At 42.2% G+C, this 14,147-nt stretch overlaps 1 protein-coding gene across 1 annotated transcript in view; it reads left to right on the top strand.

The window, feature by feature from the left end:
- The window catches only part of LOC134359715 (collagen alpha-1(IX) chain-like), a 120,135-nt gene that overhangs the window by 33,038 nt on the left and 72,950 nt on the right, over positions 1–14,147 (top strand). The window contains exon 5 of the mRNA XM_063073233.1: positions 3,649–3,756. Within this exon, the coding sequence (XP_062929303.1) occupies positions 3,649–3,756 (108 nt within the window). The remainder of the gene's footprint in view (positions 1–3,648; positions 3,757–14,147) is intronic.

The following is a 14,147-nucleotide window of genomic DNA, read 5'->3' as shown; positions in this document are numbered from 1 at the left end:
TTCCAGAATGCCTTTTTCAAATTAGTCTTCTCTGATTCCCATCAATGCCACTTTTGAGATTGTGCTTGATTGAAGTTCCTAATTATATTATCTACACCCAAATTATCTTCCTCTCCTCTTCTTGCCTGGAGTCATAGGGTCATGCAGCACAGAAGTAGGCCCTGTGGCCTATCCTGTCCATGTCAAGCACCCATCTATATTCCTCCTGTTTACCGGCACCCAGTCCACAGCCTTCTGCGCCCCGATTGTGTTTGATGCGAACAACTTCAATATTCCATCGCCGGCAGTTCAACACGTGCAAAGTTCTGCTTTTATCGAGTCAAAGTCAAACTTCAGGCATCCACAAAGTTACCTCTGTCCTCGCCCACTCAGTAAGGCCATAAGACATGGGAGCAGAATTAGGCCGTTCAGCATCAAGTTATTCCACATTCACTGTCCCTTCCAGGACACCCAGACTGAAGTCTCAACATACCGGAGAAAAGCAGCATATTCTGCTTGTACCAGCTCGCATCCTTAATTCCTGTTAACTTATTCTCCGACCATGAACAGTCAATCATCAGGCAGAGCGCCCTAGATAACTAGCTCCACAGTAGCGTAGTGGTTAGTGTTCCAGCGTTTGGAGCTCAATGCCATTCATCCTCCCTGTGGAATGCGTGGGTTTTCCCCGGGTGCTTCAGTTTCCTCCTACAGTCCAAAGACGTACTGGGTATGTTAATTGGTCTTTGTAAACTGTGCTATGGTTAGGTTAGGGTTAATCGGGGTTATGGGGTTGCTGGGATGGCAAGACTCAAAGGATCAGAAGGGTCAACTTCATGTTGTATCGCTAAATAAATAGATGAAACACTGCTGGTCTCCTTGGCTGCGTAAGTCTAGGGAAGACACACTCTGGTCCCACCGAACCGGTGAAATTGAGACGGCTCTCCCAGCCCAGACCCTGGTTTGTGTGGATGCTATGTAACTTGCAGCCTTGTTACAACTCAGTGTCAAGAAACAACAGACAGCACACTGTGTATGATTAAAGGAATTATATTTAACTAAAGGGTTAGTAAAGAAAAAAACAAAAAGGATCCATTATAATTAAACAGTGAAAGGTGCACAAGTTGGAGCTCAACTCCTCCCAAAATTCATATTCACACATCCTCAGTCAATCTCGGCATCCTGCTCCATCAAATCATGATCCCCCACTAGGTCGAATCCTACGACCGGTTCTCTCCAGCATCTTCCTTCTCCATCTCCTGCCAAACAAAGGAGCCCAGTTCACACCGGCGTCTGGCACACAACACAGAGAACCCACTGCCCTGATCGGATGGCTCACGTTCCAAAGCACCCGTTATCTCTAACCATAACCCAAACACTGCTGCTGCAGAGAGACCATTACGTCAGCAGTGAGACCTTTCCCAGGGCGCTACATAAATAAATTGGCAGTCAATACACAGTTACAAACATGAACCCTCCAACTCCTTTTGAGCTTCTGGTTCATAGACAATAGCAGTTACCTGTGAACTGTTCTAGGGAAAGCAGTACCTTTGTGGTAATGATAAACATGGGTGACCATTGTCCTTCAATGGACCCCATGGCTGGCTTCTGTGTTCCATGATAGTGTCTCATAAAATAATCCCCACATATGCTAAAAACCACAACAAATACATGCTCTCTCATTCCTTGAAGTTGAGTAAATGCTTTCTGAAATCAGTGGGCTTGTGGTAAGCAGTTACAGTACCTAATGAAGATCAGACCAGTGAGCTGGTATTGGTTTTTATTGAGGAGCTGTTTGCACTTTGTTATTTTGTTGCATCGATACAGAAATATGTGATGATGCCATGAACAAGTTCAGACTCAGAATGGGCCAATAGTCAGTTCCCCTCAGCAGCTGCATAGCTCCAGTAAAGGCCACCATTGAGAAAGTTTGCGTTCTTCGTCACCTTAATTCTTCATTTAAAATGCACACCTGAAAACTTTACCAAACAGAAGGCAACAGCAACGTGTATTCCTGTCCCAGCTACAGTGCAGCAAATTGTCGCAACACAGTATTTCTGAACAGAAGCTGATACCAACCCTATTCACCAAATCACTATGGAAGACCCTAGCAGTGTGCCAGAAGTTCGAGAGAGTCAGGGGGCAGAAGTGAGAGTCGGTGCTATTACTAAAGAGAAGATGATTGGGAAGCTGAAAGGTCTGAAAGTAGGCAAGTCACCTGGACCAGATGGTATACACCCTATGGTAAAAGGTGTGGCTGAAGAGATTGTGGAGGTATTAGTAATGTTCTCTCAAGAATCACTAGATTCTGGAATGGTTCCCGGGGACGGGGAAATTGCAAATGTCACTCCATTCTTTAAGAAGGGAGGGAGGAAGAAGAAGGGAAATTATAGGCCAATTAGCCAGACCTCAGTGGTTGGAAAGGTGTTGGAATCCATTATTAAGGACGAATTTTCGGGGTACCTAGGAGCACATGATAAAATAAGCCAAAGTCAGCATGATTTCCTTAAGGAGAAATGTTGCCTGACAAATCTGTTGGAATTGTTTGAGGAAATAACAGGCAGGATAGATAGAGGAGAGTCAGTGAAAGATGTTTACTTAAGTGTTCAGAAGGCCGACTACAAGGTGTTGCATAACAAGATCAGAGCCCATGGTATTACAGATAAGATGCTTGTATGAATGAAAGATTGACTGACTGGTAGGAGGCAAAGATTGGGAATAAAGGGAGCCTTTTCTGATTGACTGCTGAAGACTAGCCCGTGATTCAGCTAGGATTAAAACGGGGGATTATTGGGCAATGTGGCTCGAAGGGCCAGAAGGGCCTATTCCATACTGTATCTCATTAATTAAAATAATTAATTCCAAGAAACACAACAGAGTCAATGAAAGACCGCATCCCATAGGATGGACAAACCACCCATGTACAAAAGACAACAACCTCTGCAAATACTAAAAGAAAAAAAAGAAATAATAATTGTAAATAAATAAGCAATAAATATCAAGAACATGAGATGAAGCGCGCTTAGAAATAAGTCCATTAGTTGTGGGAACAGTTCAGTGATGGGGCAAGTGAATTTATCCCCAATGGTTCAAGAGCCTGATGGATGGTTGAGGGGTAATAACTGTTCCTGAATCTGATCATGTGGGTCCTAAGGCTCCTGTAGCTTCTTCCTGATGGCAGCAGCAGAAGAGAGCATGACCTGGATAGTGGGGGTCCAAAATGATGGAAGCTGCCTTCCTGCAATGGTGCTCCATGCTGATGCTGATGGAAATTGGATTTCTTCAAAACAAGCCTGATTGAAGGCCCCAACCATGATTTGAATTGCACCGAGGTGGACTGGTTCTTGTTTGGTGATGGTACCAAGCATGCTCAGGCAAAAAGGATTAGTTCAGTTCGGCATCAAGCTCAGTACAGGCATTGTGGGCCAAAGGGCCTATTCTTGTGCTGTACGGTTCTATGCTCATTGCTGACATAGATGGCAACAGTATCTGTTACCACTCTCTGATGGACATCAGGGCAGAGAGGTAGCGCAAGGCTTAAAGTTCTTCTGTTGTTAAGCATCGCATCATCCCTCCTGGATGAAAGCCACACAGAGCGCAGAAATAGTTGAGTTTCAGGTGTAAAAAAAAAACCTAACCATTTACCTTGCTTCTTCCTTTTACTCTTTTTAGGGAGCTGAAGGGCCGAGAGGGTTCCCAGGCCCACCAGGTCTAAAAGGGTCAAGTGGTATCGCTGGTGAAGCCGGTCCTCGCGGTCCACCTGGAATTCCTGGAGAACAGGTACAGTTTGGGCTGGCTCCTCCTGAGCTGCCCTATCCATTGATATTATCTGTCAACAGGCAGCTGCTTACCAACCTTTACAACCTCCGTGCGTCTATCCATAATACTCATTTGAATAATGCAACAGGATACCTTCTCATTACATTGTAATGTGCTGCTGTTTTCATTGTTCATGAGAAGTATTAACATTAGGATTTATAACTTAATCATGCAGTAAAGATTGCATACACACAATCAAAGCTGTCAGTGTGAAGGGAATTAATTTGGCTATGGCAATTTAAGAAGGTGTTCATATTGCATCAGTTGAAACTGGTATTTGTTTTGCACTAATGTTACACTTAAGTCACAGAATCACTAAATTATAAAACAAGGAATGTATCCTTCTGTCTAGCTCATCCACACTGCCTTTCTGAGGTAGTCATATTTGCATCATTGGCCCATATCCCTCTAAATCTTTTCTATCCATGAACCCGTCCAATTATCTTTTAACTGTTGCAATTATACCTGCCCCTGCCACTGGTTCCATAGTCCACCTCCCTTTCTGTGAAAAAACCTACCCCTCACGTCTCCATTAAATCATATCCCTTTGACCTCAAAGATTAAAGATTAACTTTATTTGTCACACATACTGTATTCTGAAACATCAAAACATATAGTTAAATGCTTTTGTTTGCGTCAGATCAAATCAGTGAGGTTTGTGCAGGGCAGCCCACAAGTGTCACCACACTTCGGGTGCCAATGTAGCATGCCCACAACTCACTAAGCCTCAACATACATCTTTGGAATATGGGAGGGAACTGGAGTGTCTGGGGGAAATCCACACGGTATGGGGAGAAGATAAAAACTCCTTCCAGGAAGTGGTGGAACTTAAACCCCGGTCAGTGATCAATAGCATTCTAAAACAATGCACTAACAATTGCATTACTGTGCTGCTCTACAACCTATGGTCTCCGGTTTTAGAATTTCCCCCCCTGGGAAAAAGGCTGTGAACTTCCACCGTATCTATCTCCCTCACTATTTTATAAAGCTTTGTAAGGTCACTCTTCAGTCTTCTTCACTCCAGAGTAAGCAGTCCCAGCCCATCCAGTCTCTCCTTATAGCTCAAGCTCTCTGACAATTTCCTTATGAGTTCCTTTCTGCACTTTCTCTAGCTATAATAACATTCAGTACTCCCTGTAGGACCAGAAGGCACAGCCTCAGGATACAAGGACTTCCCTTTAGAACAGAGGTGAGGAGGAAGTGCTTTATCCAGAGGTTGATGTATTGAATTCATTGCCACAGATCTGTGGAGGCCAAGTCATTGGGTATATTTGAAACAAAAGTTGATAAGTTCTTGATGAGTAACTAATTTAATCAGACAAGTAAATGTGGTCTCTGAGAAGACTAGGATAAAATTCACTTTATTTATGAGATATATCACGGAGAATTCACCTCACAATCCGCGTCCTGGACTCCAACTAAATAGTGGGACGTTCCTTCTTTTATCCAGTACGGAAACAAGATGTTCATAGTTTTAGTCTTTTCTTTTTAAATCTTTTTATTAATTTTTCAAAATTACCAACTCAATAACAAAGTTGGTACAAAGAGATCGGAAAAATGTTCATCAACATATATAAAATGAATTTTAAGTAACATAGATATAAAAGACTTCCAAACTCATAATGAGATTAAACATTAAAAAAGAAATAAAAAGAAAAAAATATATAAACAAAAAAACCCCAAAAGAAAAAAAGAAAAAAAAAACCCCCAAGAAAAAAAGAAACAGGGCTAGACCGACAGCTTATATCGGACATGTTCAATAATGTCATTAACTCCGCTCCTCTCATCATATAATTTAAATTTAGAAAAAAGATTCAGAAAGGTCAGATTACATCATATGAAAATGTTGCATAAAAGGTTTCCAAGTTTCTTCAAATTTAACCGAAGGGTCAAAAATATCACTTCTAATTTTTTCTAAATTTAAACTTAATATGGTTTGAGAAAACCATTGGAATGTAGTTGGAGGATTAGTTTCCTTCCAGTTCAACAAAATAGATCTTCTCGCCATTAAAGTAACAAAAGCTATCATTCGACAGGCTGAAGAAGACAAAGATCTATGTTCTACCATTGGCAATCCAAAGATTGCCGTAATAGGATGGGGTTTTAAATTGAAGCATAGAACTGTTGAAATAATATCAAAAATGTCTTTCCAATATTTCTCCAAAAGAGGACAGGACCAAAACATATGAGTTAAAGAAGCCACTTCAGAGTGACATCTATCGCAAGTAGGGTTTATATGGGAATAAAAACGAGCTAGTTTATCTTTGGACATATGAGCTCTGTGTACTACTTTAAATTGTATTAAAGTATGTTTAGCACATATGGAAGAAGTACTAACTAATTGAAAAATTTTATCCCATTTCTCTGTAGGTAGGGAAAGTTGAAGTTCCCTTTCCCATTCATTTTTAATTTTGTCAGATATATCTGGCTGTAATTTCATAATTATATCATAAATTATTGCTATTAATCCCTTCTGCAAAGGATTAAAGCCTAAAATTTTATCAAGAGTGCCAGAAGGATTGGAAGTCGGAAAGGTAGGCAATGTAATATTTAAAAAATGTCTTATTTGTAAGTATCTAAAAAAAATAGGATCTAGGCAAATCAAATTTCTCAGATAACTGCTCAAAAGACATAAAGCAGTTATCCAAAAATAAATCGCGAAAACATATTATGCCTTTCGTTTTCCGTATCAAAAAGGCTTGGTCCATTACCGAGGGTTGGAAAAAAAAATTAGACATAATAGGACTTGATAACATAAATTCATCCAGGCCAAAAAATTTACGAAATTGAAACCATATTCGCAATGTATGTTTAACTATAGAGTTGAAAATTTGTTTATTCAATTTAGATAGTGCAAAAGGCAATGAAGTTTCTAAGTTTTAGTCTTAACCATACAAAACAAAACAGGAGTAAATAGGTACATCCAAAGCAAAAGGTATGTTTAATCACAGAACAGACAGTAAATAAGTCATATGAATGAATGTTCCTGTTTTACACACAGTGCTGCATCCTGATTATGAAAGACTGTCTGCTCTAAGTCTAAGCTTAGGACATTGAGTTAAAATAATTCATTAGGTTACAAAGTTAAACAAGAAAAATGCAAGTTAGTTACTTAGTTTATTAACCCTTTTGCTGACCCTTTGACCAGCTAGTCCGGACTGATTTTATGGCTGATTATGTGCAAAATTTTAGCAACACCAGAAGAATAGGGCAGTTTCATATTTTCATAACTTTAAGGGTCATAATGTAGAAGTACTAGGAACTCTGGTGCTGTCAGATTAATAATCATTTAATCTTCCACTAAAGATTACGAGGAGAAGGCAGGAGAATGGAGTTAAGAGGGAAAATAAATCAACCATGATCAAATGGCAGAGCAGACTCAATGGGCTAAATGGCCTAATTCTGCTCCTGTATCTTATGGTCTTATGAACCCAGGTCAATGGCATTCTAATAGCTTTACACTATCCACGGGGAGGGGGGCATGGTTTGGGATTTTTCACTCAAAGATTGGTAAGTACCTGTTATGATCTTTCAGAGAGAGTGATAAAGCTGGGTTAGTGAGAGGATTTAAGAAGTGTCTATAAAAGAAGTTGAACCTCCTAGACATAGAGAGCTGTGGACCAAGTGTTGGGAGATGTGATTAATATAGAAAGGTGCTGACTGGTCAGTCCGGACAAGTTGGGCTAAATGACCTGTTTCTATGCTGTATGACATCTATGACTCTATGTTATAGTGACCAGAACTGCACACAGTATCTCATGTGTGGCCTTAACAGAGTCTTCTACAATTGTAAGATGTCTCAACTCCTAAACTGAATGCTCCATCTCATGAAGGCAAGCATGCTACACATTTTCTTTACCACATTGTCTGCCTGTGTTGCCACTCTCAGGAAACTATATACTTGTACATCAACACACACAAAAAATGCTGGTGAACGCAGCAGGCCAGGCAGCATCTGTAGGAAGAGATACAGTTGACGTTTCAGGCCAGGGCCCTTCGTCAGGACTAACTGAAAGAAGAGATAGTAAGAGATTTGAAAGTGGGAGGGGGAAGGGGAGATCCGAAATGATAGGAGAAGACAGGAGGGGAGGGGTGGATCGAAGAGCTGGAAAGTTGATTGGCAAAAGGGATACCAAACTGGAGAAGGGAGAGGATCATGGGACAGGAAGCCTGGGGAGAGTCAGGACCCCTCCTTGGGAACAGGACCTAGGGCCGGGACTCTTCTTAGACACGGACACAAAGAGACAGTTCCAAACTCAACAAAAGAATGTTTCTTATCTTGGCGTGACAAGGTTCCAATCTCACTCTGGTGGGTTAACAAGACGGTGATTCTGACAGAGGCAGACGAAGGTTTCAGGCGAGGTAACTGTCAGGGATACGGAAGGGAGGGGAAGGGAACAGTCCAGCAGCCCGATGCTGAATCCCAAGCTACTTATGTAGCCAGCCCAAAATGAGAACTAGGTGCCTCAAATAAGGAGCCCAACAGAACCTGGGGAAAACCGGAAAACCTGGAATAAGGCATTGACGGACCAGACCGTGAACTGGAAAACCTGGAATAAGACATCACGGACCGGACCATGACAGGACCGCCCCCCCCCCCCACCCCACCCATGGGAGTCTCCTGGTGACCTAACAGTCTTTCCTGGACTATGGACGACCCGGGCAGGTGGGGGCAGGGTGGATATTCAACAGGAAGGAACCCAGGATGGTGGGAGTTAAATGACAGTTTCTGCATCACTGGGTCCATGTATGGCTGGACCGTTCTGTTACAAGGGCAGAGTTTTGGGAGCAGACTGGACGAGGGAACTCCAGCACAGGACAAGGGATCTCCAGCACTGGGCTGGGCAGGGAACTCCTGGGCTGGGTGAAGCTCTTGGACTCAGCTTGGTTTGGCTCTTGAGTACAGGGCTGGGAACCTTTCTTGGATCTCAGGGCCGGGATGACTGTTGAGGTAAACTGCCGAGGATTCAGATGGGGACAATCCAGCACAGGACAAGAACACGAAGCCTTGACGTGGACAGGACTGGAACACAGCACCTGGAACTTGGAACACAGAACACAGAGCCAGAACCCTTCCTTGGGAACAGGACTTAGGGCTGGGGCTTTACACAGAGTCAGGACCTCTCCTTGGGAACAGGACATAGGACCAGGGCTCTTCTTAGACACAGACACAAAACATGGGGACACAAAGAGACAGTTCCAAACTCAACAATAGAATGTTTCTTATCTTGGCATGACAAGGTTCCAATCTCACTCCAGCAGGTGAACAAGACAGTGACGCAGACAAAAATTGCAGGCAAGGCTACAGAAGAGAACAGTCCAGCAGCCCAAAGCTGAATCCCAAGCTATTTATGTAGCCAGCCCAAAACAAGAATCAGGTGCCTCGAACAAGGGGCTCAACAGAATCTGGGGAAAACCGGAAAACCGGGAATAAGGCATCAACGGACTGGACCGTGAACCAGAATGCAGATTTCACGGACCGGAGCATGACAGATCTAGATCCTGTAGTAACCTTAGACAACCTTCATCACTGTCCACCACACTACCACTTATTGTATCATCCACAATTGTATTAACCTTTCCTTCTGCATTATCGTCTAGCTTGTTAATGCAGGTGACAAACAAGGGACCCAGCACCAATCCCTTAGCACACCAGCAATCACAGGCCTCCAAGTCGAATGTTAAGATCGAAACTAGTTCCTACTGGAAACAGAGAAAACCTCCTTCAACCCAGTTATAACAGCAAATCAAAGGATACAACAGGATATTGATCAGTTATAGTTAGAGGCAGATAAATGTCAGGATAGAGTTTAACCTGGCCAAATGCACTGTGTAAGATTTGTAAGATCAAATGTAAAGGGCCAGTACATCGTTAATAGGGTCCAAGTCCAGAACTCTCAGAGAGTGGCTGTACATGTTGATAAGGTGTATGACATGCTTGTCTTTATCTGTTGAGGCACTGAGTTTAAGAGTCAGGAAATTATCTGCAGCTTTATAAAATCTTGATTAGGCCACATCCGGAGTAGTAAATTCTGTTCTTCTACCTCATATGGGGAGGAAGTGGGGGCATTGAAGATGTCTAATACTAGACATGATGGACTTAAGGTGAGGGGGTAAGTTCAAAGGAAATGTACAGAGTGGTTGATACATGGAATGCGCTGCCAGGGGTGGTGGAGGCAAATATGAAAGAGATACTCAAGAGACTTTTAGATAGGTACATGAATGTGCAGAGAATGGAGGAATATGGACATTTCATAGGTGGGAAAGGTTATTTCTATTAGGCATTTAATTACCATTTTAGTTCAGTACAATATTGTGGGCTGAAGGGCCTGTTCTTGCGGTGTTCTATCAAGCACAATTGTGCAAAGACGGTGGATTTATGTGGAATACTGGCATATTTACTGCATAATGACTGAAAACAATTTCTAAAATTCTATGTATTTAATACTTTCCCCATCTTGATGGTTTATGATCAGGTTTCTATGCATTATTTAATATTGACTGTAGCATTAAAGGCACGGTATTCAAAATTATTCCAGAGTGCAAAAGAAACATTTGGTTAATTGATTAAAGTTTGTCAGTTTGCTGTCGGAGTTCCAGATTTCAGTCAACGTTAATGCTGTCGTTGTAGTCTATGTTCTTTTGCACTCAGAAAGTGGGATCAAATTTGAACAGTGAAAATACTCCAGGTAATTTTTTTAGAACTATTTTGTAGAAGTGATTCCAACAATGTACATTAGTGGAAGGTGGAATGATTGGCCGAGCTACATTATTGTGCATTGACTCATCTCAGGGATGAACACCTAATGAATCAGACTCCCGCTGTGGAGAGTTGAGTGCTTTACTGGAGCCCAGTCTGATTAAGATAAAATGCAAGTCTTGTGTAAAGGAGTTGAGAAGATTGGACGCTCCTTCTGCCTTAGGCAATAATTTACATCAGTCTGTAAACCTCCAGGTTCTGAGGCTTGAGACTCACCAGCACAATTATCTAATTATTAAGATCTTGGTAGAATAATTTGCAAGGCTATAAGGGAAGGGGGTAAAAACTGAGCGCTAGTACAATAACATGAGTTGTATTTCTTTCTCTATTGAATTTATACACACTCATTTCTAACATCGTTAATTTCTGATGATAGTGTAAGATGATCAGTAATAAATCAACCCTGGTTTTAAAAATTCCCTCAGTGTTCATTCACTGAGCTATAGAGTCAGCTAGCTCTCTACCAACTGATCCAATTAGTCCCTCTTCCCTGTTTTCACCCCGTAGCCTAAGAAATTACAGATCCACTTTGAAAAGTCTGATTAATGCTGTTTACATTACTCCAACAGGTTGACGTTCCAGATCACTCTGCATAATAGAAGTTCTTTCTGACAGCTGCCCTTTCATCAATCATATTAAATCTGAAACCCGAGGTCTTTGAACCATCACCACTGTAAATAGTTATGGTTCTCTCTGTTTCGCTAAATAAGCCAGTCACTAAGTAATCCAAATAAATCTGGCGTGTCCCCATCGACCCTTGCCAATTTCTATCGATATCCCATAGAAAGCATCCTATCTGGATACGTCACGTCGGTATGTTGGTATCGCAACTGTTCACCGAGACCACAAAACGTGGACACAGCTCAGCATGTCACAGGAACAAGCTTGCCATTCATAGATCCTCTCTACACATCTCACTGCCTTAGATTAATCAAAGAACCCCAAATACCCTGGGCATTCTCTCTTTTCTACTCTCCCATCAGACAGAAGATATAAAAGCCTGAAAGCACAGGCCACCCTGAGCTTCCATCCCTCTGTTATGACTAATTAATGGTCCCCTAGTATGATAAGATGGTCTCTTGACCTCACAACCTACCTCATTAAGGTCTTGCACCTTATTGTCTACCTGCATTGCACTTACCCTGTGGCTGTTGTGCTTTATACTGCATTCTGTTACTGATTTGGCTTGCCATACCCCATTGTACGGTAACGATCTGACTTGCCCTATGCAAGAGAAGCTCTTCACTGTATATCAGCAATAATAAACCAATTGCAATTCCAATCGCAACCTCTGTCAAATCTCCTCTCAACTTTCTTTGCTCCAACAGCAATCTTGATCTCAGTTTTACCTTGGAGCTGAAATGATTCTTACCTGGAACTTTTCTTGTTCATCTTTTCTGCACCATCCTGCACTAACCTGAAGTGTAGTGGCCATTATAGGTCGCGAAACTCTAGTTGTAACCTACCCAATCTTTGAGGCAGATTCAGCACAGCATCCCTGGTTTTTCCTTTCTATTTATAAAAACCTGTTTGAGCCAATCAGTATTGGAAGTGATTGTGAAAAAATATCCACATCTGGCCAATTTTATACCATCCAAAAACTCCGAATTCCCACCACTTGCAAAAAAACTCATTTACGCTACTGTGTATGTGTATGAATGCTCTTGCTTCCATGAAGAGATATGTGCTTATCTACCCTCCATGGTAGCATAGAGGATAGAGCGATGCTATTCCAGCTCAGATTTCAAGAGTTCAATCCGCTCCATGGCATGCGTGGGTTTCCCCCGGGTGCTGCTGTTTGCTCCCACAGTCCAAAGACGTACTGATTAGGTTATTTGGTCATTGTAAGTTGTCCCGTGATTAGGTTACTGTTAAATTGGGGTTGTTGGGGGTTGCAGAAGGGCCAGAAGGGCCTACCGTGCTCTGTATTGCTAGATAAAATAAATTTGCATTGTCAGAAATCCATTTCCAATAATGCATATTATTGACAATTATTAAATGAGCAAAATATGGAGGTTTTCACCAGAATAAATTTCCTGAGTGGTACCTGCATTTCGAGGTGACATTTTGACTTTGTGATGTATTTTGAGTTACGGATTCATTGCACAGGAACATCCTACCTAGTCCGTGCCGAACCGCTCTTCTGCCAAGTCCTATCGACCCACATCTGGACCATAGCCGCCCATGCCACCCATGCCCCTCCCATCCATGTACTTACCAAAACCCCTCTTAAGACAGGAGGAGAGAGACCAGCGCGCTGCACGTGCGCAGCCCTCCGGTGAAAAATGATATCATATCCATTAAATAGGGGCCGTGGACAATTCTGATTTGATGGAGACAGACGTGAAAGCACAGAGGAACATCTGGAGAAATTTCTGAAATGCCAGTTCGCTCCTGTTGTTACTGCACGGTCGGGAATCTTCCGGAAGGAAGGCCTCAAAATCCCCGGCTTTGCCTGCTGTTGGCGACCGAGATGAAGGTTGAATCGTTCGGACAGAGATGGCGCTCAGTACTCGGTGTTGGAGAGCTGATCGGAGGCTCGAAGTTTTCGGATGGCTCAGAGTCAGACTGTGGTCGACATGGCAAGGAGAGTTTTCTTCCTTCTCCTGCCTGTGTGAGATGTGGGACATTTGAGAGACTTTGAACTTTTTACTGTGCTCATGGACTTCTTCATCAAGTTATGGTATTGTTGCACTGTTGTAACTATATGTTATAATTATGTAGTTTTGTTAGTTTTTTCAGTCTTGGTCTGTCCTGTGTTTTGTGATATCACACCGGAGGAAATATTGTATCATTTCTTAATGCATGCATTACTAAATAACAATAAAAGAGGACTGCGTGTCTTCATAATCTAAAAAAAGTGTTGTAATCAAACCCACACCGGTCACTTCTGCTGGCGGCCCGCTCCACCCTCTGAGTGAAGAATTTCCCCCACAGATTCCCCTTAAATGTTTCATGTTAAATGTATGCTGAAACTAGAGAGGGTTCAAAGGAAGTTCACAAAAACGATCTCAAGATTGAATGGTTTGTCATATATATGAAGAGTATTTGATGACTCTGGACCTGTATTGATTGGAATTCAGAAGAATGAGAGGTGAACTTATTGGAACCTATCAAATGGTGAAAGGCCTTGATAGAGTGGATGAGGAGAGAATGTTTCCCATGGTGGGGGAGTCTAGGACCAGAGGATACAGACTTAGAATAGATGGGCATCCTTTTAGAATGGAGATGAGGGAGGAATTTCTTTAACCAGAAGGTGGTAAATCTGTGGAATTCTTTACCACGGGCAGCTGTGGAGGCCAAGCCTTTATGTATATTTAAGACAGTGGTTGATAGACTCTTGACTGGCCAGGGCATGATATGGTGAGAAGGCAGGAGATGAGAGCTGAGAGGAAAATTGGATCAGCCATGATGAAATGGCAGAGCGGACTCGATGGGCCAAATGGCCTAATTCTGCTCCTGAATCTTATAGTCTTATGGCCTTTCATCTTTAACCCAGGTCCTATAGTTCTAGTCTCACCCAACCTCAGTGGAATGAACCTGCTTGTATTTACCCAATATACAAGGGGTGATTGATAAGTTTGTGGCCTAA

The sequence above is a fragment of the Mobula hypostoma genome, chromosome 21 (assembly GCF_963921235.1).
Source record: "Mobula hypostoma chromosome 21, sMobHyp1.1, whole genome shotgun sequence".
Taxonomy (NCBI): Eukaryota; Metazoa; Chordata; class Chondrichthyes; order Myliobatiformes; family Myliobatidae; genus Mobula; species Mobula hypostoma.
This window is presented reverse-complemented; position numbering and strand designations above follow the sequence as displayed.